Source organism: Carlito syrichta, unplaced genomic scaffold (genome assembly GCF_000164805.1).
Source record: "Carlito syrichta isolate Samal-C Ts95f unplaced genomic scaffold, Tarsius_syrichta-2.0.1 Scaffold311632, whole genome shotgun sequence".
NCBI classification, from domain to species: Eukaryota; Metazoa; Chordata; class Mammalia; order Primates; family Tarsiidae; genus Carlito; species Carlito syrichta.
Window position 1 is genome coordinate 220,525 of NW_007255728.1, and position 24,762 is coordinate 245,286.

The 24,762-nt window shown below is 35.1% G+C and overlaps 1 protein-coding gene across 1 annotated transcript in view; it reads left to right on the top strand.

Moving 5' to 3' along the window:
• Positions 1-24,547, top strand: part of FSD1L (fibronectin type III and SPRY domain containing 1 like) — a 76,806-nt gene extending 52,259 nt beyond the window's left edge. The window contains exons 10-15 of the mRNA XM_021717981.1: positions 3,567-3,696; positions 4,300-4,332; positions 10,937-11,037; positions 11,486-11,737; positions 16,558-16,646; positions 23,823-24,547. Of these exons, the coding sequence (XP_021573656.1) occupies positions 3,567-3,696; positions 4,300-4,332; positions 10,937-11,037; positions 11,486-11,737; positions 16,558-16,646; positions 23,823-23,945 (728 nt within the window). The 3' untranslated portion in view covers positions 23,946-24,547. The remainder of the gene's footprint in view (positions 1-3,566; positions 3,697-4,299; positions 4,333-10,936; positions 11,038-11,485; positions 11,738-16,557; positions 16,647-23,822) is intronic.
• The last annotated feature ends 215 nt before the right edge of the window (positions 24,548-24,762 follow it).

Consider the following 24,762-nt stretch of genomic DNA (forward strand, 5'->3'; position numbering starts at 1 on the left):
ATCTTATAAAGAAGCTTGTATCGTATAAAAGGCTCCCAAATGTGACCTGAATTTGAATTATATCTAATACCTAAGCCAAAACTGCAGTTTATGGGAAACAGGAACAACGAGTTTCTAGAGTGAACCATGCCTGTCACAGTCACAGAGCCTTCACCTTAGATCAGCAGAGTTCCTTTAGGTTACTTGTGCTACATGGTAAAAGGAGGAGGAAATTGGGGTCAACGGCTCCCGAACACATCCTAGTGGTCTCGGGGTCCATGGCCCTCCCTGATCCCTAACGCTCAGTGGGCCTCAGTGGCCGGCTCCCAACATGCTAATGTTAAGCTGTATTTGCAGCCATTCCCCAACACCACCATTACTGCCTCAGCTCCATTGCAGATTATCAGGCATTAGAATCTCATAAGGAGTATGCGACCTAGATTCCTTGCACATGCAGTTCACAATAGGGTTAGTGCTTTATGAGAATCTAATGCCACTGCTGATCTGACAGGAGGCAGAACTCAGGTGGTAATGCCAGTGATGGGGAGTAGCTGTAAATACAGATGAAGCTTTACTGACTCACCTGCCACTCACCTCCTGCTGTGCAGCCAGGTTCCTAACAGGCTGGTCCATGACCCAGGGGTTGGGGACCCCGGCCATAAAGGGATAGTGTCCAAAAAGAGAGAGGGTAAGAGAGATATGAAAGGTGACACCCTGTGGATTGAAATACATGCCTTTTTGTTTGTTTTTGCTGTGATACTTGATAAGTCTAGTCTCAAATGGTTTGGAGTAGTACCTTTTTTCCCCCTTGACTCGAAGATGGCTGGTGACCCTTCTCTACATCATAACAAATATCAGGGAACTTCTTTTTTAAAAACAGCATTAGAATGTAATGTCTTTTGCACATTTATTTTGTACCCTGAGACTTTGCCAAAGTCTTTTATCAGTGAAAGCAGGTTTTTGACTGATTCTCTTGGGGTTTCAAGGTATAAGATCATATTGTCAGCAAAGAGGGATAACTTAACTTACTCTTTTCCTAGTTGGATACCCCTGATCTCCTTCTCTTATCTAATTGCTCTAGCTAGGACTTCCAACACAGTGTTGGACAAGAGGGATGAGAGTGGGCAGCCTTGTCTTGTTCCAGTTTTCAGGGGAAATGTTTCCAGTTTCTGTCTGTTTAGCAATATGCTTGCTGTGGGTTTATAGTAGATGGCACTTACTATTTTGAGTTATGTTCCTTCTATGCCTAGATGTTTGAGGTTTTTTCAAGAAGGGATGCTGGATTTTATCAGAAGCTTTTTCTGCATCAATCATATAATCATGTGATTCCTATTTTTACATCTGTTGATGTATTTAATTACATTTATGGTCTTACAGATGTTGAACTAGCTCTGCATCCTGAGAATGAAACCTACTTGGTCATTGTGGATGATTTTTGAGATGTGTTGTTGGATCCGGTTTGCTAGAATGTTGAGAATTTTTACATCCATGTTTATTAGGGATGGCCTGTAGTTCTCTTTTTTTGTTAGATCTTTATCTGGTTTGGGTATCAATGTGATGTTAGCTTTGTAAAATGATTTGGGGAGATTTCTGTTTTTCTCAATTGCCTGGAATACTTTGAACATGACTGGTGTTAGCTCCTCCTTGCACATTTTGTAGAATTCTGCTGAAAAGCCGTCTTGTCTAGAACTTTTTTTTGTGATAGTTTTCATATGACAGAGTCAATTTCCTGGGTTGTTATTGGTCTATTTAGTGTCTCAATGTCTTGTTTCAACATTGGAAGGTTGTGTGATGTCAGAAAGTTCTACATTTCATTTAGATTATCAAGTTTGTTTCCATACAGGTATGCATAGTAATCTCTGATAATCTTTTGTATTTCTTTGGGGTCAGTTGTGATTTGATCTTTTGCATTTCTGATTGTGTTTATTTGGGCTTTTTCTCTCTTTTTCTTGGTCATTCTGGCAAGGGTCTGTCAATCTTGTTTGTTCTTTCAAAGAAAAGCTTTGTGTTTGATTTTTTTTTTTTCTATGATATTTTTGTCTTCTATATCCTGCATTTGGGCTCTTACTTTGGTGATCTGGAGTCCTCTGCTAAAGTTAAGGTTTTGGTGATCTTGTCTTTCCAGCTCCCACAGGTGATTTGTTAGGCTTGTGATCTTTCCATTTTCTTGATGTGTGTTCGTAGAGATATAAATTCCCCTCTTAGAGACTGTTTTCATGGCATCCCAGAGGTTTTGGTAGGATGTTTCTTCATTTGAGTTTCCAGGAATCTTTTAATTTCTGTTTAGATTTCTGTGCTGACTCAGTATCATGCTGTTTAGTGTGTCTCTGTGGGTTTGGGGGGAATTTTGTTGGTGTTGATATTTCTTTTTATTCTGTGGTCTGAGAAGTTGCATTGCAGTATTTCAATCTTAAGAAATTTGTTTATGCTTGATTTGTGGTGAAGGATGTGGTTGATCTTGGAGTACATTGCATGTGGTGATGAATAGAATGTATATTTTGTGGTTGTTAGGTGGAGTATTCTGTAGGTATCTATTAAGTCTTTTGGTTGAGCATCAAATTGAGGTTCTGGATCTCTTTATTGGTTAGCTAGTGGGGTATTTAAGTCCCCAGCATAATAGTGTTAGAGTCAATATTTTTTTTTAGTTTACCTAGTAGTTGCTTTGCAAATGCTGGTGCTCCTGTGTTGGGTGCATATATGTTTAGGATGGATATTTCTTGTTGATGGATTGAATCTTTTTATGTGATCATGGTATCTCCCCTGCCAGATAAGTGTTGGGAATTACATTACTGTGCTTTGATCAGTTGTAAATCAATACATTTTAGTGATTTACCCTCAATCTTCAAAGAGGGACGCTAATACCATGTTACAATGATTACCTAAATTAGCAGGTCTAAGTCTTGTGACTAGTACAGATAGTTCCCCAAAATACCAACTAATCAGAAAAGCATAGTTTAGTTTCATATTTTTTTGTTTTGTTTTCATTTAAATTGCCCCTTCTTCCCTCTGGTCTTTGCCATGTAAATCATTTATCAACGGGGTCAGTTTCCTTGCTTATACCGTCATGGCTTCAGTTTCTCCACATTTATCTTAATTTGAAACCAATGAGAGTTTAGGTTTGAAATTATTAAGTATTAGAGCATCAGAGAAAATATGTATGCCAGCTTCTATTGTTTTTTTACACTGTATCACTTTCTCCTTCTTAATTCTGCCAGTTCCCCTTTCTATTTAGTCATAATAATCAACTGTTAATCAACTGATAATCCAATAACAAGAAATTGAGGTTATGCTTGCTGAGGTAGATTCCAATAGAAGCAATGGCAGAAACACCTGTGACGTTGCAAGCATACTGTATTTGGTTGACATATAGGAAATATAGAGAAAAGAAGAATGGGAAATAAGGTAGGAATTGTAACTTGTGGCATAATCATTGAGTGCCTTAAATACTAAGATTAGGAATTTTAACTTTATTTTCTGTGTTTAATATTGACTCAATTGAGTAGGAAAATAATGCAATGATAGCTGTGCTTAAGAAAGTTGGAGATATGCTATATTTTAAAAATATATTGGAATATTATCTTGAACAGCACTTAACTTCAGTTTGGATAACTCATCTTCCCATTTGAACCTGAAAGTTGAAGATACATGTGTTGAGTGGGATCCTACTGGAGGAAAAGGTCAAGAAAGTAAAATTAAAGGAAAAGAGAACAAGGGCAGGTAAGCTAGCTCATTAAATCTGTTATATGGACAAATGCTTGTACATTGGTTCTTATTTGACAGAAACTTATATTGAAATTTTTAGTCTCTACCAATGTGACTTATGATATATTAGTAATAACAAAGTGAATAATAGAATACTGTTTGTCAATAGTTGATTTCCTTATTAATATTTTTCATTATTTTGTTCTTAGTTTTGCTCCTAATCCTCTTACACATTTTTATTTCCATTTTCAATTTCTTAAAAGTTATATATACAGCAACATGAGCTGCTAAGAGAGAAATTCCTATTATAATTTCTGAATTTTAGACTTAAAGATCACCTCTTTTTCCTGAAAGTCTGAACTAAATGTCAGCTTTTAGCATGTGCAACCCCAGAGCCTTGCCCTTGATCAGCATACCCAATGAACCTCAAAAGGCCAGCTTGAGGACTTTTTGTAACAGAGGAAATTTTTGCTCAAACTGAAGGTAAATGTCATTGTGAGTTACAACAAGGAACCAAAAAAACAACTCCTCAGGAGGCTTTTGACCTAATTTTATTATAAAGTGTTAAATTTAAGTTGTAAAGCAGTTTCTTAACAGTTGCCTATTTTTATCTGACAGTGTCCATGTTACTTCACTGAGGAAACACACAAGGTGATGATCTATGTCTGTCTAGTTCTAGGATTTAGTATAATCTAGCTTGGCTGAACAACTCTTCTTTTTTTAACCAATAAGCAGAAGCTACTGCAGCAGCCTTCATAAGCTAAAATACTGCTCTATGTAGACTGTATTAGTAGCTTATGTTTTGGATTTACAGCATTTTAGTGCATATCGTTTGGATTATATTGTAAATAATAACAAAGCAATAAGCTCTGCTTTCAAGTCTTTCTTGAATTGTTTTTCCTTATCTGAGTTTTTTTCTGCTTTTACTCATACCTGGCATCTTTCTTGTTGACTGTATAATATTCAGTACATCTAACATTACAGCTTTGCTTTTATTTGTATTTGGCACAAGGCAAGTTTGGAGATTTCTCTATTTTATAATAATTATGCAATCTCAGAAGCATCAAGATGAAAAAGTAAAGGTCGTTGCTGAAATTATCAGGACAGTGCCAGAAAGATGAATTATTTCAAGTTGCACGAGAAAGTAATGTGTTTATTTGAAGATACAACATCTTTACCAGAAAGCAAAAAGTGTTCTGTTTTCAAAATTATATTTCTCTCTTCTTTTCAGTTTATTTGCTCATTATTGGGATAGGTAATTTCATAGATAGTATGTGATAAATAGTAAAATGCTACTGGATCAAATAGTCTATGAAATTTCATTTGGTCACTTGGAAACTTTTAGACTGTTTATCATTTCAGGCTATATTCTTTTACCTTTTTCTCCTTTTAAGCGTATTTTACGTGAAGGTCATATCTGGAATGTTATATATTTATTTATTCTTTCCGTAAATATTTGTCCACTGTTATGTCTGCTGGATGCTGTGGGGTTCATAGGGATAAACACTGTTTCTGCCTTCAATAAATGTGCCATAATTCATGTAGACTATATCTATATATTTTTTTTTTTTTTTTTACACACAAGTAACAATAATGTAAGGGAGTTGTTACGTGTGAATGTGAAATTCAGAGGAAGAAAGACGTCCAGAACTGCCAGGTGTTGAGGTGAGCAGTTAGGACAGTGGGCCAAACTAAAAAGTAATAAACTTTTACTGATTTGCTGTGAGAGGATAAGCAAGAGACCTAAAGGAAAGGGTGCTTGCTCCCTAGTGCTTTTTCTCAATAGAATGGCATTGGGTGAGGGTCAAGTGAATCAACACAGATCACAGGTAGTGGGTCTTTTCACTGCCAGGAAGCCTCCTGTTGGTTTATAGTTTATGGACCTGAGAGCCAAAAAGGTGAGGAGTGGGGGGTGGGTTAAAAGTGGAAAAGTACTAAAACAGAGTGGAGAAGTGTTTTCAGACCCCTACCCACCACCATCCCAAGCCCTTAAGAAGTTCTGCATGGAGACACCTGAAGAGTTTCTCAGCCTGTGGGCCCTCACTCCCATAAGAGAGCCTCTAGTACCTAGGATAGGAATGCAGATATGTGTACGATCATGGTGGGCAAAGGAGTGGAATTGCAACTCCCTATAAAAACTACCATGCAGAAACTGTGTACCAAGGCTAGTATGAAGAGGGCAGCGCCCCCTACCCTGTGCCCTGATCCTGCCTCACCCAGGTCTACCAGGTAAAGCCTTTGAAATTGCTTGTGGTTAGGCTTGAAAGATCACACATAAGATTGTGGCCTGGAGTTGGATTCCTCAGAAGAGTTATTTAGCCTGATAGAATCTGAGAGACTTTCATTAAAGGAATGGTATTTAGGCTGGTTCTTGAGCAAGTGAAGAATGTGTGGTATTTAGATTTGCAGTTGAGGGGGGAGCAACAAAAGGAAAGGTACTAAAGCAGATTGTGAGTTCAAAGGATGTTTTGGCTGGTACATTTATCTGTATAGTGCCTTTTAAGGGCAAGAAGCCTAGAAAGCCAATTGGGACCAAATCAAGAACCTATAATGCCAGAACTCTAAGTCATTTGTAGGCAATGCAGAAGTACATGAAGATTTTAAAATAGAAGAATGAGGTAGGTTTATCTTGTAATAATGAACAAGATGGGTTGGGTAGCAAAGAGATTATTTGGAAAATTGGTAAAACAATCTGGACTAGAAGTTGCAAAGAGCCTTAATTCAGACAGTTAAATCGTCAAGATATCTTTAAGAGAAGCAGAGTCAGCTGGACTCAGTGGCTCAGCCTGTAATCCCAGCGCTTTGGGAGGCCGAGGTGAGTGGATTGCCTGAGCCCGCAGGTTCGAGACCTGCCTGGGGAACTTGGCAAGACCTCATCTCTACGACAAGTCAAAAATTAGCCGGGTGTGGTAGCGTGTGCCTGTAGTTCCAGCTACTTGGAAGGCTGAGGCGGAAGGATCGCAGAGCCCAGCAGGTCAAGGCTGTGGTGTCTGGGAGCGGCCACTGCACTCCAGTCTCAGAGTCAGGTATTGACATAAAACAATAACAGCTGTTGAACTTTTTGCAAAAATGTACTTAGGGGCCAGCACAGTGCTTCATACCTGTAAATTCCAACCCTTTGGGAAGATCAGGAGAGAGAATTGCTTGAGGCTAGGAGTTCAAAACTAGCCAGGGCAACATAGCATGATCTCGTCTCTACAAAAGATTTTTAAAATTAGCTGGGTGCAATGTCATGCACCTATAGTCCTAACTACTTGGGGAGCTGAGGTGGAAGAATCACTTGAACCCAGGAATTTGAGATTACAGTGAGCTATTATCATGCCACTGCACTTCAGTCTGGGTGACAGAATGAGACCCTGTCTCTAAAAAAAAAAAAATTAGGGTTGGAAGACTGGATAGAAGGCTGGAATGTTGCAGAAGAGTTCTTATTTAACTTTGCTCTGAAATTAAACTGTTATTGTTAATAGTTAATGTCTGTTTTTTCCTTCTCCATGCTTCCTTTTATTTCTTTACTACTGGTAAGTTATACATTTTTAAAAATTGTTTTTCTGGTTATCAAAATAACTCTTAACATATTTTGAAGCAATGCTATAGGACATTTTTCTGTTTATTTATATGACTTGTACTTATTATTGCCCTGAATTACCTGGGAAATATGTTTCAAACTGCATGTTTCCTCCCAACACACGTTCTGATCCACCCACTGAACTATCAGTGTATTTTGAAAAAGTTTTCTGATTGATTCTGATTCTGTTGTGCCTTTTCAATTGACAATCACCGATTTGTTACAAAATTGCAAAGGCCTGTGCTATTCCATTTTAGGACTGTGGTATAGGAAGGAGTGGTACAGGAGGGAATAGGTGGTTTTTAGTTAATAATGTCACATATTCCATTTACTCAGCATAACTCATTCATTTTAGTCAGATATTATACTGCCCTACTATGTACTGAGGATATACAGATGAGAAGATGTGGTTCCTGCCAATGGTTAATTTCCCTTCCCTCAGCTACTCCACAACCAAGTTCCTCACTTGCCATAGCAACCAAGAACTGCGGGTTTCATATGGTAGGTTGTATAAGAGCTGTCTTTTCATCGTCACCCTTTTAATCGCTGTTCCTTGTTAGGGGAGTTTTGTTTTGTTTCACCTTAGTGGCTGCTAGCCCACCTGAGCAGTAAAATCTTGAAATTTTTAATTGCAACACACAAATATGTTTCTCAAGTCTATCCTCCAGTGTTCTTAGTTGTCTGTGGTCAGGCCTGGTAATTTGCATTCTTAAAAGTTCTGATGTGCAACAAGGTTCGAGACCTACTGGTTTGGCTCATTTAATTCCTCTTCACCCCTAATTACACACTTATTCTAAACTCATTGCCTCTCATTTGATTCTAAACTATTATACCCACCACAAAATATTTTTGACTGTCTTTGTTCTAGCTCTCAACTGAAAAGCAACCATAGTCATGACTGTTACAGGTAATGATACTACATACTATTATACGAAAAAGCACTGGGGTTTGAAGTGAAGTTAGATACAATGAAGTGTTCTGTATTCCAGTTCTGTATCCCAGCTAGTATTATTGTATCCCATCTTCCATCTGTAGTCAAAAACTAATATTCTGCAAATACTGAAATTTAGGATTCATTAAAAACTTTTTTTTTTTTATAATTACCAGTATTTGTAGTTGAATTAACTTGGATGAAAGAAAATTGATGTTCAGTCAATTTATAAATTGGTGACTTTATGAATTAGGTGATCTTTGGCAAACTTTCCACTCATTGTTTTCTGTGAGAGAGTGTGCTTTTTGTTTCAGATAGTTTAATATAAACTTTTGGAGAATAACTGTAAATCACACTAATTTCTTATATTATACAGGTATTTTGGAGACCTAAAAGCTTTTTTGTTAAAAATTTTACAAACCACATTTGAACAATTTTACTTTTACCCCCTTCCTTCTCATGTGTTCCTAGTATTGTATCTAAAACATTAGTTTTCACACTTTTTAAAAAAGCAGTAGAATAGTTTATTTAATGTTTTTCCAGAAGCTAAGTCTAAAAGAGAAAAGCATAGCTGGTTAAAGTGGGAAAGGAGCCCTGAAGCTGACTTCTTCCCAGAGTCCTGCAGCAGCATTTATGGTATCTGCGGATTCCCTTGAGTTGAGGACGTGATTTAAAAACCACCAGTTTCATCTGGGCTTGGTGGCTTAGCCTGTAATCCCAGCACTTTGGGAGGCCAAGGTGAGTGGATTGCCTGAGCCCATGGGTTCAAGACCCGTCTGGACAACTTGGCGAGACCTCATCTCTACAATAAATCAAAAATTAGCCGGGTGTGGTAGCGTGCACCTATAGTTCCAGCTACTTGGAAGACTGAGGTGGAAGGATCATCGGAGCCCAGCAGGTCGAAGCTGCTGTGGCCGGGAGCGGCCACTGCACTCCAGTCTGGGCGACAGAGTGAGACTCCAACTCAAAAAAAAAAAAACCACCAGTTTCAAGACACTGTACCTACTCACAGGATCATGAAAATACAGCTACATGTATTAATTTATTAAAGAAACATTTGGGGTGAATAGAATGTTATCTTTTTACCTGAGTTTAAGATAAAATATTTGAAAACATACCAATTTTTTGCCATCAGGTTTTTAAAATTCTTGATCAACTTGTATAAAAAGAATCAGAAAGAAAATTGTGATGCAGTTTGGTTTTTTTTTGAGTTATCAGTGAGTTGATAGAGTGTTTGCAGAGTTTTACTTTCTTACTACTTAATGAACGTTAAGAGTACTGTGCAAGTATTACTTTAGAAAATGTGGTCAAACCAAACCTTGAAGAAGTTAAAAATATATTTTTGATATTCAGAGTAAAGAGTATAAATTTTTCTTAATTTGTCTTTACTTCTATCCTTTATTTTGTAGATTTCAACTACTCTTCTGCAATTTTCCCCAGTTAGGGTTTATCTTGCTCTCCCCCTTCCCAATAGGAAGAAACTACTAACCACCTACATTAGCATAAGTGTCACAAAAATTTTAATCCACTTGTCCTTATTCAGCTCTGTTCATGCTCCCTGTTCAAACAGAACTAACATTCAGTTGCTTAAGTGTCTTCTTAAAGAACGATCTTTACAAAAAGAACCTTTAAAATCCTTTGGGAAGAATTGCACTAAATCATGTGAATGCTGTAGTTGTAGACCTATAATTTTGCTACTTAATGCCATTCACTGAAAAGTAGGCAGTTGAAGTGATCCTGGGTATACTGTTCAATTCTTTGCAATTATCTAATCTGCTTTTCAACAGCAAGACAACATTTAAATAATGTAGAATGAAGTCAATGAATTACGTGAAATGACTTTAAATTATATCTTTATTCTTGCTTTGTCTCTGTCAGAGATTTCTATTCCAGTATTAATTGATAGCTTATTAAAATCTACTGAATGGATCTTTTTTTAGTTAGAAAAATCCTAGTGCAATTAGATTGGAAATGTGTCTTTAGTTCTGATTTAGAGTACAAGTATAGATAGTTATTGCCATTTTCCCTAAATAATTTTAGGATAAACTTGATCAAAAAATGCTTTGGTTTTTTAAATGTAGTGATTCAATATGATTAGAGTGTTATTTTTAAAAACATTTTTGGGATTTAATCTATTTTGTTTTTGAGAGTTAGTAAAAGCTCAACAGTCTAGTTTTCCATGTCATATAGTTTGATGTAAGAAGAGGTCAGATTGGATCTTGTCTATTTTAGTAGGAGAAACACTTTATAATACTTGATATTATCCTGTATATGGATTTGGGCAGTTGCCATTTCTATTTTTAAGAAGAGATTCAGAATGAAAATACCTGCCGCTTATAAGAAAGTTTATTTAGTTATGATTATAAGACAAGATCTGTCTTTGCCTTTTTTATTTAAATGTAACTGCAAAAAATATAAGCTATAATCTGTTTGGGTTTTTTTTAGTTCTTTTTTTACTCTTTAGTAAGTGTTACTGCATTTTGGCACTGTTTCTTATTTCAGCTATGTGTTCTTCGTATCAGCCTTGCTCAGTCTGCATGACATTAGTGTTTTCAGTCTGTTATATTGATAGCTTCTTACATTTCAATGTTTATAATAGGTAACTCACTTTAACAATAATTGTGATCAAATTGAATGGTGTTATTTCGATAATATAATTAGAATTATTTTTAAAACTTCCTTCTGTGATTTGTAATTTTAGTTTATGAAATGTTTGCAACATAAAATATTTGTTTTTCTTTTTGTTCTTGTTTATGTAGAAGTGGTACACCATCCCCCAAACGGACATCCATAGGCTCCAGGCCACCAGCAGTAAGAGGCAGCAGAGATCGTTTTACTGGGGAATCATACACAGTGCTGGGTAAGACACAAAATAATAGTTCTTTATTATCTCAATCACAGTCACACTGTGAGTCAGAATGACTGCCTGTATACTGAATGCATTTTTGCAGAAGTTTTTCCCGGTTGAAGCCTAATTACTTTGGGGTGTTTTCAAATTGTTTTATTACTGATTCTTTTAAAACTCTACTTCAGCTCACATAGTGCTCCCACATACATGTTTTGAGGGAATAGTAAGGAAGTATATTCTGAAGCATTTTATATTCTGAAAAATAGTAGTAAATATTAAAGTAAAGTTATAGCAGGTACTATGAATTTAGTGTCTGTATATTAGCATGATTATTGCTATAAGAAAGAGTACTTGAGTGAATTTTTTTGTGCCATTTCGAAATGGCAAAAGAGAGTGATAGGTACAACTGTGTACCTCATAAAGAAAAAATGAGTCAATCTGCTTTTCTGATCTTTTGTAGGAGACACTGCAATTGAATGTGGACAACATTATTGGGAAGTCAAGGCCCAGAAAGACTGTAAATCATACAGTGTGGGAGTAGCATACAAAACTTTGGGGAAATTTGACCAACTGGGAAAGACAAACACAAGTTGGTGTATCCATGTCAACAATTGGTTACAAAACACGTTTGCAGCAAAGCATAATAACAAAGTCAAAGCTTTAGATGTTACTGTTCCTGAGAAAATAGGTGTATTTTGTGATTTTGATGGGGGTAAGTTTATGTATTTTCTCATAGGTTATTTCTCCATAGTTACTTGTAGTTCAGTACTTTTCACTGGTAACCATCCATACAGAATTTTCATTAGTATTGTGGTAAGGACATTTTGACCAACTGGGCTTTTGATCAAAACCGTCTCAGTTCTAGAATTGACTGGAAGGGTGTGTGATGTCTGCCTGGAGCTCCATGAAAGCACTCATTTATGAGGAGGGACCCCCAAAAAACCAGAATTATTTTTTGGAGGACAGGCTCCTTATAGTACAGGTTTCCTCCATTAGGTAAGTGTTCTAGGAACCCATCAACATCAGTGTACCAACTAGCATCTTTGTGAGAGACTGCGCTCAGCGTCAGTGAATTTTTTTTTTTTTTGGAGATTCTTTCAATGTGTTTGCCTATTTTATGATGGGTGATTTAAGAGTGCACCTGCCCATACCTGCTGAGTGTTTAGCAGTTTTTGACGAAAACAGCATGACTCCTACGGCCCACCCTCCCTATTCACTCAATCTTGCCCCAGGTGACATTTTTTGTTTTCCTGGATGAAAAGTCCTCAAAGGGAAACATCTGTCATAAAAGAGGTCAAAAAATGGCAGAAGCACTAAAAGTCATCAAAATTGACAAGTTCAAAAACTGTTTCGAGCAGCAAAAAAGGCATCTCAGTAGGAACATTGCATCAAACAGAGACTACTTTGAAGGTGACTGACGTTTAAACATGTAAGAATAAATACACGATTTTTTATAAATAAATTTTGGGTTTTGGGGGTCCCTCCCTTATATCTTAACTAAATTGAAAATATTTTGCTTATTTTAGTCTTCAACACTATAATTTATTCAGTCCGTTTAAATTCCTATCTTACTATGTTTTATTACCTACCTATAAAGAGACAGAATTTTTGAGTTGAAGTAGACCTTAGAAATTACCCAGTCCATCTGTCACACCATATAAAATCCTTACTACATTGCTACTCCTGTGCTTGAATAACTTTAATATGAAGCTTTGTTGTCTTAGAAAGCAGCCTGTTTCATTTTTGGGAAGTTCTTTTTTTACTTTCTTTGAATTGGGCCTCACTTTGTCACCCAGGCTGGAGTACAGTGGCACAGTCATGGCTCACTGCAGCCTCAACCACCTGGGCTCAGGCGAGCCTACTTCAGCCTTCTGAATAACTGGGACTACAGGCATGGGCCATTATGCCCGTCTAATTTAAAAAAAATTTTTTTTATAGTGATGAGGTCTCGCTATGTTGCCCAGACTAGTCTTGAATGCCTGGGTTCAAGTGATTCTCCCACCTCAGCCTCCCAAATTGCTGGGATTATAGGTGTGAACCACCATGTGTGGTCTCATTGATGGGAAGCTCTTGATTAGAAAGTTTTTCCTGAATTGACTCACTTTGTCTCCCTATAACTTTTGAGACTGTTGCTCTTAAATTTTGCCATGTGAATAAACAGAAGTATGTTCTCTAATTCATATTCACATGATAATTGTTATTTGTTAAAAACTACAGGTATTACCATTGCTTTTCTTTCCCTGTTTTTCTAGATTATACATTCTCTATTATTAGCTGTTTCTCTTACAATTTAAATTTTCCAAACCTTTATAATCTTCTATGGGTGTATATGCTGTGTCAGTATATTTCTTAAAGATAAGTTCTTAGACTAGAACACATGACCCCGGCCAGTAAAGGACAGTAATTTGGCAACACTATTTCTAGTAATATGACTTAACAGTACTATTAACCAATATTGAGCTTGTAGCCACCCTTATCTACAAGATCTCTTTTCATGAAAAGTTATGTTAAAGTGTCTTCTATTAGGCAGTTTGGGGTTGGTTTTTGGAACTCATTGTTGCATATAACTCAAATGAAGAATATTATATTTATCCTTTATTAGTTTTATTTTAATAGATTTGACCATTTCCCCTCCTGATAAAACAATCTAAAGATTAACTTGATGCTTATCTTTTGAAAAATATCTTTATGCTTACTGAATTATTATTTGATAAGAATATTCTTTATGGTCAGCTAACTAACTTATAAACATTTTGAAGGTGACATAGTATTGAACTGAAGTAATTCCCTAGATGTTTTCCTCCAAATTGACAATGTAAGATAATAATACAAAATTTTATCATTTTAACTAACATGTGTCTGGATCATTTCATGGGATTTCAGTGTATTCAGATAAGGTGAAGAATTAATTTTGGCTTCATTTATTTTTAGTGATAACATCAGTTTAGCTGCTTTTTTTTTTTTTTTTTACTTATTCATTTTGAATCAGATAAACCATTTTCCTCTGGATGAGTAGCAAATTTATTAGCACACATTTTTTTTTTTCTTTTTCAACTACCAAGACAACATTTGCTTATCTTTTCTCTCTCCTTTCCCATACTTTGTGATTCCACAAAGACAGTAGTAAGAAGTATTTGTTAGCCTAAAGCATAGTGTACAGAAAGGGGTATGTTGTAATATAGAATAGGATGAGATTCTGAGAGCCTTGACAAAATAATACTAGACTAGTCTTTATTTAGAAGTGGAGAGGGATGGTTCTGTATGTTTTAGGAAATTATCGTCATGTGATGATAATCTAGCTTTGAAAATATGAGAGAGTCAATAATTAAAGATGGAAGAGCTTGAAAGCATAGATAGCATAAGACTTTCTAGGGAAAAGTCTTCAAGCAATGTAGGTAGAGCAGGACCATGTGTCTTATCTTAACTATTACAAAGAAAGACCGTAATAAGTGTTTGCTGAGTGACTGGTATCAAGGATCTGAGCAGTGGAGAATGAAGAAGAATGGATTTGAGAGTGTCAATGTAGCGTTTGTCGGGCTTAGTAACTAAATATGGATGCGGGGGCATAGTGGACAGGGAGATGAATTAAGATGACTTTGAGGCTCCAGCCAGTGTGATTGAGAGAATGACAGTGTCAGTAGGATAGGGAACATAGAGAGTTTTGGGGAAATGAGATGCCAGCAAGACAACCATGTGGTATGTTTAGCGAGCATTTGGAAATTCGGTGGTAGAACTCAGAAGTAGAGCTGATGCTAAATATTTAAGACAGCGTCACAGAGTGGTTACTGATGATTACACAGGATATATTTAAGCTTACTGTTCTGTTATTTACTTTGTGATCATATATAGGCTGCTTAATATTTTGAGGTAATGTACATAAAACATCGAGTACTTTAATAGAGTACATAAATATTAGTTTCTTTTCTCTTCCTCATTGGTGGCAGTTAATTTATGAAGGGAGCATTATAGAAAGAAAAGAGAGCCTGGTCAAAGCAGAAAAAGGAAATAGAAGATATCCTCAGGGTTAGGATACCAACCAAAAGAATAGTCATCAGCGAAGAGTTTCAAGATGTGATAACAGGCCGGGCTTGGTGGCTCAGCCTGTAATCCCAGCACTTTGGGAGGCCGAGGTGAGTGGATTGCCTGAGCCTGTGAGTTCGAGGCCAGTTCGGACAACTTGGCGAGACCTCATCTCTACAATAAATCAAAAATTAGCCAGGTGTGGTAGCACGCGCCTGTAGTTCCAGCTACTTGGAAGGCTGAGGCAGAAGGATTGCCGGAGCCCAGCAGGTCGAGGCTGGGATGGCCGGGAGCAGCCACTGCACTCCAGTCTGGGTGACAGAGTGAGACTCCAACTCAAAAAAAAAAAAAAAAAAAAGATAACAGTTTTAAGGAGGCTATCAGGCTGGGTGGTTTAGGAGGTCAGACAGCTATTTTAGGACATAATCCTATTGAAAGACATACTTTGAGGTAATTTTTAACAAAGCTGAAACAATGATAACTGATTTTGGAGACTGGAGTATGAATGTAGCCTCAAGTAGTTAGACAACAAGGTTTAATAGAGTAATCCTTAAATGGTAATAGGATTTGGGTAGAAAGGTTGGTTGCAGTAAAAATGAGGAGGAAGAGATGGCCTAGGTTTTTACTGGGCTAAAGAAACCATTTGTTAAATAATGATACGATAAAGAAATATTTAAGAGTTGAATAAGTAGAATGGTGCCAGATTATGGAGGGCTTGAAAACCAGGGAGGAAAAACTGGATTAGGGCTTTTCCTTAAGAGTGTTGATGACTAATTTTCAAGTGAGAATCATTAAGTCCAGTTCTTATAGTTAACAAAAAATGCCAAAATATGTATTAGGTTGTTACTTTTTACATAATTATACAAGGGGGGACCAAAAAAACACTGGAATTATCTTTTAGAAGACAGGCCCCCTTTGTAGTACAAACAATCAGAATTTATTCCTCCTGATCTAACGGTCAGCCAAAGTTTTTTATCTGGAAGTTTTGAGAAGGTTGCATCGTGATTTGCAGAGGAAATGTCCCAAGTTGTGGCAAACAGGTGACTGGTTTTTCCACTATAACATTGCACTGACCTACACCACACTGAGTTTATTAAAACAGCAGTTTTTGACAGAAAATGGCATGACCCCCATGGCCCACACTCCACATTTACCCGCTCTACCCTGAGCAACTTTTTTTGTTTGTTTGTTTCCCTGGGTGAAAAAAGTTCTCAAAGGAGGAACATTTTGCTGATGTGGAAGAGGTAAAACAAAAAATGGGAGGAGCACTAAACGGCATCAAAATTGGCAAAAACTGTTTTGAGTAGTGAAAAAAGCGTCTCAGTAGTATTGCTTGCATCAACGGAGAGTACTCTGAAGGTGACTGAAGTTTAAACATGTAAGAATAAATACACAATTTTTAATAAATGATTTCTGGTTTTTTTGGGGTCCCCCTCATATGTTAGATAAACTTAATTAGATGTTATCATTTTTTTTGTATAATAAATTAGGCTTTTTTCCGCTTCCTTTTAGGTCAACTTTCATTCTATGATGCAAACTCAAAACAGTTGCTGTATTCCTTTAAGACAAAATTTACTCAGCCAGTACTACCTGGTTTCATGGTTAGTACCTAATTTATATATTTTTTGGTCTGGCAACTTTAAGAAAAATAATCTATGCTGTGTATTTAGGGAAGCTGAATATGTTTCTTCATATTTCTCCCTCTTTCCTCAAATTGCCGTCTTCCAAATCTGTGTATTTTTGGTATATTTTGTTGAAGTCGTTGTTAATCCATTGAAGTACACAAGCCATAAGCATGTAGTTTCATGAATTTTCACAGGACTGCAATCACTTTTGTAACTGGCACCTAGATCAAGAAATGGAACATTACCAGACTCTTAGAAGCTCCTTTGTGCCCATTTCTAGTCCCTACTGGCCCTCCTCCGAAGGGTAAATACTGACTTGACTTTTAATACCACAGATTTTACTTCCTTTTCAACTTTTATTAAATGGAATAATACAATATCTTTTTGGCTCAACATTATGTTTGTGAGATTTATCCATATTCTATGATTGTAAATCATTCTCATAGCTGTATAGTTTTCCATTATATGACTATAACACAATTTATCCATTCTAATTTAGTTGGATAGGTGTGTGGTTTCCATTTGGGGCTTTTACAAATAGAACTTCTATGAACTATGAATATTCTTATTCATGTATTTTGATAAATGTATGTGTATATTTCTATTGAGTATAGTATACCTAGGATGGGGGTTGTTAGATCATATGTATAGTCAACTGTAGTAGATACTGTCAAACGGTTTTCCGAAGTGGTTGGTTATACTAGTTTACAACAGCAGTATGTGAGTTTTAGTTCCTTCATATCCTTGCCAACATTTGGTATATATATTTTTTTTAATTTTAGTCCTTCTAGTGGGTATGATATTTTACATTGTGGTTTTCATTTGCATTTCTTTGATGACTAGTGCTGCTGAGCACCTTTTTATATTTGTTGACTATTTGGTTATATTCTTTTCTGAACTGGCTAGTCAGGCCTTTTGCTTGTATTTCTGTTTGGTTGTCTTCCTATTTCTTATCAATTGATTTGTAGTTCTTGAATTAGTCTGAGTCCTTTGTCAGATACATGTATTCCAAATGTCTTCTCCACTCTGACTTTCCTTTTCCCTCTCTTACTGGTATTGTCTGATGAGCAGAAGTTGTTGATTTCAATGTCGTTCAGTTTACCAATTTTTTTCATTCATAGTTAGTACTTTTTTGTTCTGTTTACGAAATCATTATTTGTCCCCAAGGTCTTGAAAATATTATTGTGTATTCTTCTAAAAGCTTTACCTTGTACTTTTATAGAATGCATTTACAATGCAAGTACAATATAGAATTAATGTATTTGATATGAAGTAAGGGTCTAGACACATTCTTTAATTCCATATGGATATCCAGTTATTCCAGGACCATTTATTGATAAAATCATAGCACAGTATCTTTGTATAATATCAGATGGCCGTCTTTATGTGGTAGGCTGAATATATATGTATGTGTGTTTGTATACACATATATTTTATTTCAAGTTTACTCAATTTCCAGCTGATGTATATAAGAAAATTTCGTTTTTCTTTGTACAAATTGAAGGAAACATGGGTTTGAATTATTTTGTTTTGGATACAAATGTTATTGCTTCTTTCAACTCCTTAATCCTCTGCATTTCTTTATAAGTCTGGTTCCTGTGAGGAGTTATAGGATCCAGTAATTATGGCTAGAACTTTTAAATCAGGATGCTATATTTCAAGGGCAGACTTGGAATGTTTTGTATATGTGTTCTTCCGTCATCACCCCTAACTATAACCCCTCAAGTATGATGGAGTATGTGTGGGTTTAAAATGCAGTGATTTTAAATCTCACAGTTAATGATTATTTACTCTAGATACCCTAAACTCTTAAGTTTAAACAATGCTAATACCCAAAACTCCTACTTTTACACTAAAAAGTAAAAGTGATTAGTGAATAAAGTTATTGTTCATGGAGATACTTTAAAATATTGCAGTTTTTTTCCTACAAACCTCTACTGTATTGTACATTTTTGGCTGTTTTCCAAAGTGGTCAATCGGGGACGAATTATTTACATATGAAACCGAGAAAAAAAATTTTCCCAAGACTTAGATACACTTTTATAAAAGAATAGATTGAATTTTTAATTTGAATCAATCTCGGTTATGTACTGAGTTTATTCATTGTTTTTCATTCCAAGTGATGGTACTGTAATTACATTAGTAAATGTTGTAACATCTTATTTTAAGATGCCGTAAGAAATTATTTTAAATTGGTTAAAAAATTTTTTCCTTCATTGAAAGCCTGCTTTTATTTATTTATTTATTTTTAAAATTTATTTATTTATTATAAAGATGCGGGGTACAATTTAGGGTTAGGTATACAAACATTGATCATGCGGGTACCCTTGTTGATGAGGTATGCCCCTCCCTCCCCTAACTGCCAGTCCCACCTCCCCCTCCCCTGAGTTTTCCACTACTGCCAATCACTTTCTTATAGGATTGTAATTGTTCAAGGTCACCTTATGAATGAGAACATGTGGAACTCAGTTCTTTATTTCTGTGATAAATCACTGAGTGTGATCAACTCCAAATCCATCCAATTTGCTATCAAGTCCATATATTTGTCCTTCTTTATGGCTGCATAATATTCTATTGTGTATATGTACCACATTTTTTATCCAGTCCAAAAAGCTTGCTTTGATTAACTAAGTAAATTACCATTAAGTGTGTACAAGATTAATTTTTAAAGTCAGTTTTATTAAAGTACAATTTATAGAAGGGATGTCTAACCTTTGCCTTCCCTGGGCTGCACTGAGTAAAGAGGAATTGTCTTGGTCTGCATATAAAGTATATGATATAGTTAGTGTGTACACATAATAAGACCTTTTAAAAAATATTTTTATTGTAAAGCTTAGAAGAATGAGAGCAACATAAAACTAGTGGGAAATTAAATTATAATAAAAAATAAAATTAGTGTGAAATTAATTTAACTCATTCATGACCACTGACATGAATTCACATCATTCCAAATTCTGTTCCTGGTTGCCGCTGATGTGAATTTACATCTTTGCAAATTCTGTTTCTGAATGCTGCAACGTTGTTGTATGTATATGTTATCATATTTTGCTTGAAAATGAATAATCAGGCAAGGAGAGGGAAAGTTAACTGAGATAATTATCTGATATCGACTGCAATGTTATTCTTGTTTTACATAGTTGGTAAAAATTACAAGTTGGTCATTATTTGTTGCAATTAGTGTTGCATACTTGTATGTGAATATTTCAGGGCTTTCATACTTCAGTGTTAAAAATAGTTTACCATTTTTGCAGTAATGCAGAAATGCAGTCAAATCTAATCGGATTATTCAAAATTGAATCTGTATTAAATTATGTATTAAATAGGTTGTCTAATACATACTGTATTGTTTGTACTGTGTACAAACCTGAACAAGAACTTTCCTTGAATTAATTCATGATACTTCATTGTGGAAGACTGTCTGTTTGGGTTTATAATCTAAATAAAAATACAGGGTACGAAATGCTAGTCAGGGTGGTGTTTGAGGCAAATACTGGCTATGTCTGTAACTTTCAGCTGTATTGTGAAAAAGGTGACCATTTAGAAAAGACCATTTAACTTGTGTTAAATAAAAATGAAAATGTATGGCACCACGTCTACATGGATAACTATTATAATAATGTTACAGTAGCTGAAAAGTTATTGAAGAAAAATATTTGAATTATGGTACAATATGAAGAAATAGAGATTTTCCAAAGGAACTAAATAATCTGAAATTGAAAATAGGTGAATCTGATTTTCGGTGGAAAGGTGAGGTACTCTCAAGTGGAAGGATAAATGGGAGGTTCAAATGATATCAATGATACGTGATAGTGACATCCTGGAGACTTTTAAAGTAAATTCAAAAACTGGACAAAAAGTTTGTAAGCCTGAGTGCGTAATAAAATATAATCAACATATGAAAGGTATTGATCTTGCTGATCAACATCTTTCATATTATTCATTTTTACAAAAATCAATCAAGTAGCCAAAAAAAGTTTTCATGTTTATTGTACAGTATAACCTTTTCAGAATACTTAAAACTCTGGCAGAAGAATGGATTGCTTATGATACTGTGCATAATGGTTCCAGAAATTTACCAGTGAGTAGGTCAGCAGCAGTAGGTCAGACACCGCGCCATAATCCTCCTTGTAGACTTTTGGTGACATAAAAACACATCATTTGGAAAGAATCACACAGTTGGGAAAAACAAAGTATCCAAAAAAATGTTGTAGAGCCTGCAAAGTTCATAGAAAACATACTGATACTTCATTTATATGCAAATCCTGAAGAGTTCCTTTATGCACAGGTCATTGTTTTACAATTTATCACACGATACAGGAATATTAAATTTCACTTTCCATTTTGTTTTACCAAGATACATGTAAAATATTTCTAAATAAACATAATAATAGGTAGTCTATTATATACCTAAAAAGCATGTAAAACCATATCCAGTATAATTTACACAACCCTGGAATACAATAACTTTCAAATTTTTTTTCATCTTCTCTTTTCCACTTGTAACTTTTTAACAGAAAGTTATTTATTTTAAACAACAAATCTTTCCAAGACTGATATTTCAAAACAAATTTTCTAATTTTTATCCCTATCTTAATGACAGAAGTTGGCGGCAACCAGTTTCAGAATTTTTTTATTTTCACCTACTCTCAGTATTAGGAAAGTGAAAAATGTGCCGGTCGCAAATATGTTAACTATGATGGAAGTGGTTGCAATTCTTCGTGAGTTCTCAAGGTGCTCATCAGAAATGTTTGTTCAAATTTTGCTCTCTGCTTCCTAATTGAAAACAGCTGCTCACAAATGTATGTGCCACCAAAAAGCAATGTCATGAATAAGGCATGATTGTAAACTTCAAAAATGGAACTGTGCATGAGGTCACAAAGAAAATAAACACTAAACAACACATGCTACAAGATTTTGTGGGACCACATTAATAGCTGTCTTGGGCTGCATGCATTGGACATGACTGATTTATAGTATTGTTCAATTCTGTGGGTTTTAATAAATGCATAGTTGTGTAACTACCACCATCATCAAGATACAGAGCATTTCCCTCACCCTAGGAAATTTCTCTGTGTTCCTTTTTAGTGGACCCCTCAATGCAACTAGTCCCTAGCAATCAGTAGTTTTTAGTTCCTGTTTCACTTTCTCCAGAATGTCATATGAATGAAATTGTATGGCATATGTGTAGCCTTTCGATCCTGTAGCATAATGATATCAGTATTCTCTTTTTGATTGCTGAACATTGTTTTATATATGTATGTACCACAGTTTATTAGTCTATTTACCAGTTGAAATACATTTGGGTTTACTTCCAGTTTTGTGGCAATTATAAATAACGTCACTCTAAATATTTACATACGGGTTTTTCTCTTGGGTGAATACCTAAAATAGGGTTGCTGGATCACATTCAGAGTGTATGTTTAATTGCCAAAATGTTTTGCAAAGAGGCTGAATTTATATTTTTGCATTCCTACTAGCAATATATGAGAATTCTTCTTTTTTTTGCCATTATTTGGCATTATAAGATTTTTTTGTTAAACCATTTTAATAGGTGTGTAGTTGTGTTTTTATTTGTACTGTCCTAATGACAAATGATGTATTGAGCACCTTTACATGTGCTTTGCTATTCATATAATTTCTTTGGTGAAGTACCTGTTAAATCCTTTGCTCATTCTTTTGAGTTGTTTTCTTATTAAGTTTAAAACATTCTATATATATTTTGGAAATTATTTATCAAATGTATGTTTTGCACATATTTTCTCCCGGTTAATGGCTTGCTTTTTTCATTTTTCTGAACATTTCAAAGAGAAGTTTTTCATTTTGATGTGAAGTCCAGTTTAGAATTTTTTTTTTTTTCTTTTAGGGGGTAATGCTTTGCCTAATTCAAAGTCAGAAACATTTTCTCCTATGTTTTCTTCTTGAAGGTTTACAGTTTTAAGTTTTACATTTAGGTGTGTGATTTTGAATTAATTTTTGTATATGGTACAAGGTACATGATGGTTCATTTTTTTGCATATAGATGTCCAATTATCTTTGTACTTTTTATTGACAATACTAACCTTTCTCCATTGATTTGGCTTTGTACCTTTTTAAAAAACATTTTTTAATTTTAAAGATGTGGGGTACAATTCAGGGTTATGTATACAAATGGTCATTGTGCCTCACTTTGGTTGCTTTTGCATCTTTGTGTTAGTTATTTTGAGTGAATACTTTTCAAAATCACTTAAATACTAATTTCCCAAAAAAATAGTAGTTTTATAATCAGGTAGTTGTTTTTGTATTTTGGGAGTTATCATTACTGAGCCTGCTAATTTTGAAAATTTAGAATGTTAATTATATAGTTATAAATTTCACAAGTCAGTAGATTCTTTGGCACAGCAATCTAGTTACTTAGATATTGAAACACTTATGGATATAATTTAAGGTGAGAATACTTAAACAGCTTCTAGAACTTCCCTTGCTTTAAGCTGTGCCTGCCACATACATGGTAGTTGATGATAGTTTAAATGATCCATATTTTCATATTTTAATTCTCTTGACACTGTTCCAAATCTGTTATTTTTCATTTTATTGAATCATAGCTGCTCTGTTCACAAGAAAAACAGCTTTATTTTTTTATAAACTCCTTCACATTTATAATAATTAATAGAAGGGGAAAAATTCATCCAGATATTATCATTTGCATTTTTCTTGTAACAAGATAGGGAAGATTTTAACAGTGGATTTTACTGTTAACAGAGGTGTGTTAGATTCCTGTTGTCTCAGGCCACATCTCATTATCAAAACTGAAAGCATAATTGGGAAGGAATTTGGTTTTTTCTGCAACTTGGTCGTGAAGGTTAACATCAGTAATGATAGCTAATAACTTTTGCCTAGATTAATCCAATTTAGTCTGTAAATTTCTGCAGCCCTCAGATTTCTCTGTCAAGTGTAGCTCCAGGGGGTTCTGCTACCACAAAGACTTCTCAGGCCTCTTTAGTTCCAAAAGAATTCTCAGTCTTTCACTTTCCCTCAGCTCACATATGAAGGTTATCAGTTTAAGGCATGTTGATGTTCATATATGTGGCATTTTGCCTTTCAAATGGAAAATTAAGAACCGCTGAAGTTTTAATTTGATTTGAAATCTGACTGAGGCTTTTTGTCTTTTCTTAGGTATGGTGTGGTGGACTTTCTTTGAGTACTGGGATGCAGGTTCCAAGTGCTGTGAGAACACTCCAGAAAAGTGAAAATGGAATGACTGGTTCAGCTAGCAGCCTCAATAATGTTACTCAGTAATGAGTAACATACTTAGAATATGTTTACCTTCCCTCTTGATTGTGTGGCCTTTTCTGTGCAGTTACTAACCACAGAAACTTGGCAGTGGTGAAAATCAGATTTGCTATGTTCTGCTTTGAGGCCTGGAATCTGTTAGCATTAAGTACCTAGTACAAAGCATTCGCAGGAACCTACTGTGCAATATCATAGAAGCTAGCAGTTATCAAGCAAGAAACTGATGTTTTGAACAGTAAATGGGGGAAAAGGCAGTGTTTAAATATTTACATAGAAACTCATTTTTGTGTTTCTTGGTTTACTTTGGCTCTTCTAATATGTTTAATTACATATGGTAATCCTAGGACCTAGGATGAAAAGCTTTTAAATCTTGCCTTCTTTCCTCTATCTTTTCCTTTCTTTTCTTTCTTTTTTTTTAAATCTCATCACTACCTATCATTTAGTTCTTACACTGAAGCTTTAAAAATACATAGTCCTCTAAGGTTTTCTAAAAATGGAAATAATTGGTTGAGATGGTAGAAAGATTTTTTTTTTTACAAAATGGCTTATTTTCCCCCTTTTATAAATAAATTGAGTTTTACATAATTATTCTCTTTTGTTTATTGACTAGGTTATATATCACTTTCTCTTTTTCAGAATATCACAATATAATCTTTCCCTTGTGGTTGTAATTCAAGATAGGAGGTTTCTAGATATAACAGCGTAAAGTCACCCAAATTTCAATCTTTTTCCTGCTATACTAACACAAAGGCCAAGGGGTATTCTTTATATGTTACTTTAATTAGATTTCTTTTTATTCCATCATTTAAGATGATGGGTAGAA